We start from the raw sequence: 5,624 nt of genomic DNA on the forward strand, positions 1-5,624 counted from the left end.
GTAATAACTCCTTACTGTTCCTAATTATTTTCCAAAATATCTTTTCTAAATAAAAACTAATATGATTATGTCTCACTGCTCAAATTCGCAGTTCTTTCAACCTGCCTTTATTAATGTGTTAATAAACACATAAACACTCTTAGTATCGTAAGTGCTTTCACTTCCTTTTTTCTTCTCTACCGCCTCTGTAGAGCACGTTGCCATTTCACAGACTGCACCTGAGGGAACCGCTCCGCCCGCCTCACGGGCGCGGTAACGCCAGGCAGCCGACAAAATGGCGGGCGGGGGCGGGGACCGGCGGGACGTTCCCGCCTCCGAGGCGCAGAGCGCGCCCAACCGCAGGCCTCGGCTCGGGCCCACGTGACCGCGCGGCTGGGCGCAGAACTACAACTCCCATCATGCCCCGGGGCAGTATCTGTCCGTCCCCCGTTCCCCCCCCCTTCCGGCCCTGCCTCCCGCTCCCAGAAGGCGCCGGCGGTGCTGCGGGAAGGTCGTGAGGGGGGAGAGGGTCGCTGGGCTGCCCGGTCGGTACCATGCTGGCTGCCAGTCTCCGCAGGTTTACCACCTCCGCCATCCGCAGGAGCCACTATGAGGACGGCCCTGGAAAGGTAACGGTGGGGAGGAGGAGGCACCGGCCCGCTGCGGCGTGGCCTGAAGGTCGCGGGGAGGGAAGGAGCCTGCGGCCGAGCTCGGGGATGGCGTAGGGCGGGCGGTGCCCCGCCGGGGGTTGAAGGAGGGTCACGACTCGCCGCGGGGGAGGGTAATGGCTCCCTGAAGGGGAAAAACGTGTCCCTGAAGGACACTGCGCTGGCGGCGCCCTCCCGGCCCATGGGCAGCCTGCGGCCCGCCTAGCTGAGGAGCCAGCCCTGCCGCAGCCTTTGGGTGAGGGACCGGGGGGAAACCGAGAGATTGCTGGAGAGAGGGGTGACCGTGAGGGTGTCGTTGGAGCCTCAGTGTGGGCCTTCCCTGGCTCGCCGGAGGCGCCGGGGTGAGGCGTAGGCCCGTCCTGCCTCGGGCATGCTCAAGGTGAGCTCCTCACTCGATGAGCCTCCTTGAAGGATTTTGCACATAATCGGGTTGTAGGCCTCAGCGAACTGGATGCTGTTGTGAGAAGCAGAGTAATGACTGCCCTGTTTCCAGTTCTCCAGGTGGGCTTTGGGGTGTTATGGTATCACTGTAATGGCCATGGCAAAGCGAATTGTGGTGCAAATGATTTCAGTGTCCTTCCCTGCAACCTTTTGCTTCAGTGGTACAGATGATGAGCATCGCAGTATGAGGGGCAACAATGATACTGTAAACGCTTTCTGATGTACCTTGTGCTTAACATGTTCTCCTAAGTCCAATAGCTGAAAACTAATTTTACATACCTAATGAACATGAGAAAAACCTTCACAATGAATGTAATTAAATATAGGAGGATGTTGCCTAGAGAGGCTGTGGGACTTTTATACTTGACTGGACAAGGCCTTCAGCAAGCTGTCCCTGCTTTGGATTGGGGGGAGAGGGGAAGAGTGGACAAAATGACTGCCAGAGGTCGCATCCAAGCTATTTTTCTCATCACTGTGTTTCTTTCCTTGAGAGGAAGGGAAATTGGTTTTGAGACTGAATATTTATTTTGTCAGTTCGACTTCATCTGCTCTAAGCTTCTCACCGTTTTCAAGTCAATGAGGAAATAATTACTGTATTGATTGCAGAACTAAAATTCATTTTTCTCTTCTAGAACCTTCCATTTTCTGTGGACAACAAATGGCGATTACTCGTACTAATGTGTGGATTCTTTGGAAGTGGATTTGTCGCCCCTTTTGTTATAGTCAGACACCAGCTTCTTAAGAAATGAAGAGGACAGACAGTAATTGTGCTAACTGGGTAACTGATTTTGTTAGATTTCATAGCATAGTGGAATCTGTGGTCAAAACAGGGATTTGGAGAGCTTAATCTCATCTAAAACCATTATTACAATTTTCAGTCTTTAGCAGTCCAGGTGCTTAGAATTGTGGTCTTCAGTTGCATCTAAACTCAAACAATGAATAGGTTTAAGCTTGCTTTGCAGGGCTGCTGCGCTCTCATTGAGTTGTGAACTTTGACTCTCCAAAGGCCATACCTCTCTGACTGAAGCTTCCTGATAGTCTACAGCTGGGCTAACTGACAGGAGAGTGCTACTGGTTTGATTTGGATAGTAGCTATAACCAAAACCATGTCTACTGTCTTCTTTGAGGAAACCTAAAGCTACACTTCATGTAATCTATAGGAATAACTGGCATGTGTGATGTGAACAAAACAGTATGAGAAACTGTGATACTGTAAACGCTTTCTGATGTGCCAGTTAAAACTCAGTGGAAAACAATATTTCATGAAAAAAAATCAGCAGACTTATATTGAACTTGAGTATTTAGAACTGTATGATTTCACGTAAGTCAAGGCCTCTGCTACAAAATCATGTGGTGGATGAAGCAAAGCCCATCAAAATTCTAGTTAAAGCATATGTTTATATTTTTTGTAGATTCAAAGCTGATGTAGAGTTCTTAAATTTGTTAATTCTTTTTTTCTTGCAGAGTTGAAGTCTCCTAGACAGCATCTTTCAATGGAAAAAGGATAGCTGCAATTGTGTACCATGCTGGATGTGTCTAAATAAAATCTTAAATCTGAAGGTCTTGGGCTGTGTGTTTTGTGAAACTCTCCGGTTGCATTTGACAACTGGTATATACTGAGAACCCCTTCAAATTGCAGTGTATTGACACTGCACTTAGTTATACCCTTTGATTAAACACTAGTTGTCTTTACATATAAAAATAGACGGTTGGAAAAACTGCATTTCAAAATGAAGTTGGGCTTAACATTTTTAGCTGGATAGATGTTTGAATACCTTTAAGCTATGTGGTCTTCTCAAACACTCTTCAGACTACTCACAGAATAATGACCTGGGATAGATATAACTGATGAGCCTCACAGGGGTATCCTGTCACCATAATCCATGCTGCAGAATTCTTATCTTTGGTATTTTGGGTTGATCAGTTGAGAACGTCTTATTTGGCTTTGCTTCCGCACTCAGCTGTTCTGAAGAGCTGCTGTTACTAGGTCTCTGTAGCATGCTGCGTTACTTCCTCTGAGCAGGAGCATGTGCCTTGCCCTGCAGGTTTCATTAGGCTTCAGGCTCAGATGATGAGGTACTCTGGAAAACAAGTACAGCAGCGATAACTACAACTCTGACCAGAAAAAGTTTTGCTAATACTCTATAGCTTATCAAAACTGATACTGCTGCAAATTTGTAGCTGTTGGAAAGAATTGATGGCTTTCGGTTCGTAGCTGTAGTCTCAGCACAAGGTCATGCCTAACATTGGGGCCTGTGTGATTAAAGGTAATAGAGCACCTGTGAAGAATGCTGTTAGATACTTCTACCAACTTGAGTATGGCAGCCAGATGTTTAAATTAGTGGCCCTATTGACATCATGAGTAGAAAGTCATTTTCACATCCACTTTTGCTGTGACCACCTCATTGGGTAAAGACACGTAAAAAATACTGATGTGAATCAAAATACCCTTAACCTTTCATCTCCTTTCATCTCCTGCTGTTTTACGTAATTTCTATTACTGTAACTGTAAGGCATACGCTGGGGGATGATCTGAACTTCCACTGTGCTGATGGTTTCTTCCAGCTGCTATCTACTGTATGCTCCCACTCTTTGTGTGCCACTAAGAGTCACAAAAATTAAACCACATCAGTCCTGCTTTGGATAAGTTAGCTGGCCAAATGGATCATGTTAGTCAAAAACTATCACTTGATAAACCCATGTTCATGGTGTCCCATTATTAATTAATCTTTCCTTTAAAAAGAACGTTTAGTACAGTTTTGTAGCCTTTTTAATCTAATCTGCTCAGTTAATTCTTTCACGATTTCTTGAGTATAGGTTATGTACACTTGCTGATTTTGATATGTGCAGATCTCCAGTTTTAGCTTGTATTTTTAATATAACACCTGCACAGTGTAAGTTTCAGAATGAGTGGCCATATTATCCATATATTGCAAACTCTGTGTTATTCTTGCGTGCTGCCAAAGCTGTAATTAGTCTCTTTAGATCTGGACTATTTCTCTACATGACTTGCTTGGGCAGTTTTCAGTAATTTTTAAGCCCCATCAATTATCAAGTCCGTAAATTCTCTATCTGACTTAAGTAATTGGTTCCCTTAGGTTTTCAAAACTTCCACTTCTGTAATAGAAACAGATTAACAGATCTGTTTTGATCTATCTTTTTATTAATGCAAACTGGGACAATCTGCATTTTACCCAAAGGCATTTTTTACTACCAGATTTTCTATAATCTCATCACTGTTCAATAAAGCAAAGTCTAAAATTCTTCATTTCATTGCTGGGGTGGAAAATACTGGTTGTCATCGAGAGATATGTGGCTCCTCTCATTTATATTATATGTTTGACAGTATTTAATTTCACAGAGGCACAACTCCAGATTGTATTTGTTTCTCTGCTGTTATGAGAAGATCACTGCTTATAGCTAAGTCTGGTTTTAAGAGCATATGTCAGAGCCTAGAGCACCTTCCCTCTTCACCCTTTTTTTTTTTTTTTTTAATGCCATTCCCAAAATTATTTTGGTCTTAATCTTTTCCGTTTTACCCATTCTGTTGTTTCCTATTTAAGTCTTCCTACTCTTTTATTTGCTTATTGACTGTTAACTAGGTAAGGTAGAGAAACTCGGGTAGATTTTTGAAATGCACCTATTACTAACCACTGATTGTGGCATCTCTCAAACTCTTTTCTTCCATGCCTAGCTCCACAGGGTGGAAAACCTACCCAAGACAGCAAAATGCTAGGGTAGACCAAATGACCTCTGATGGGAAACCTTATGCTGGTCTCAGGGAGCAATGCTGTGGATAAAATAACTTTGAAAAATGTCCAATTTGAAATACTAATGCGTGACTTCAAGAGCTGCTGAGCCGCTGAGTCTTCTATTTACTTCACATAAATGGGACTAGCCCAGCTCTGCAGCCTGACAAACCCTAAACTGTCATCCACCAGCACAAGGTTGGGGATAGGTTAGCTGGTTTTGTGACCCTATTAAATACCAACTGTTTGTTGACCTCAAAGGAACCAGAATCTCATCCAGGAATGACTTCTCTAAACACATTCCCACCAGGGAGATTAACATGGAAATACCCAGCCCTGAGTGATTCCAGAGATGGAGGTGTCGCTATACACATGTAAGAATGAACTGATATTTAGTGATAGTAGATCAGATCAGATTAATTAAAAACCAGGAGTTGTAGAATTAAGTTGTTCAAAACATAAGACTGTTCCATCACACTCAGCTATGTAATAGTCTGAGTACCTAATGAAATATTTATTTTTAAAATAGCCTTTTGGGTTCCCTTTAGGGCACCTTGACTTGGCAGAAGATAAATCAATCGAAAAAACAAGAGGTAGAAAAATAAAACACTTACAGGCTTGACATTATAGGCAAAAAGCAATATGGCATTGGTGCTTCTCTATCATTAAAGTTGTATGAAGGAAGCAAGACGGTCATTAAAGGACATCTGGGAAATAACACATCTGTGTGAATGATATTTTTTGCTTGCTAGATGCCAGTTTTAAGGAAAATCTTTTATGATCCCTG

General features: G+C 43.4%; 1 protein-coding gene across 1 annotated transcript; it reads left to right on the top strand.

Moving 5' to 3' along the window:
• Positions 1-431: 431 nt before the first annotated feature.
• COX7C (cytochrome c oxidase subunit 7C) lies at positions 432-2,647 on the top strand. The gene is made up of 3 exons (XM_082335448.1): positions 432-608; positions 1,721-1,866; positions 2,553-2,647. The coding sequence occupies exons 1-2, from the start codon at positions 534-536 to the stop codon at positions 1,835-1,837; spliced, it is 192 nt and encodes a 63-aa protein (XP_082191574.1). The 5' UTR covers positions 432-533; the 3' UTR covers positions 1,838-1,866; positions 2,553-2,647.
• The last annotated feature ends 2,977 nt before the right edge of the window (positions 2,648-5,624 follow it).

Source organism: Platalea leucorodia, assembly GCF_965183815.1.
Source record: "Platalea leucorodia genome assembly, chromosome: Z".
In the NCBI taxonomy this organism is placed as follows: Eukaryota; Metazoa; Chordata; class Aves; order Pelecaniformes; family Threskiornithidae; genus Platalea; species Platalea leucorodia.

Excerpts from the sequence above, each read along its gene's own strand:
- COX7C (XM_082335448.1), top strand. The coding sequence starts at position 534 with ATGCTGGCTGCCAGTCTCCGCAGGTTTACCACCTCCGCCATCCGCAGG. Across the intron at positions 609-1,720 it reads ATGAGGACGGCCCTGGAAAG|AACCTTCCATTTTCTGTGGA; the intron begins GTAACGGTGGGG and ends TTTCTCTTCTAG.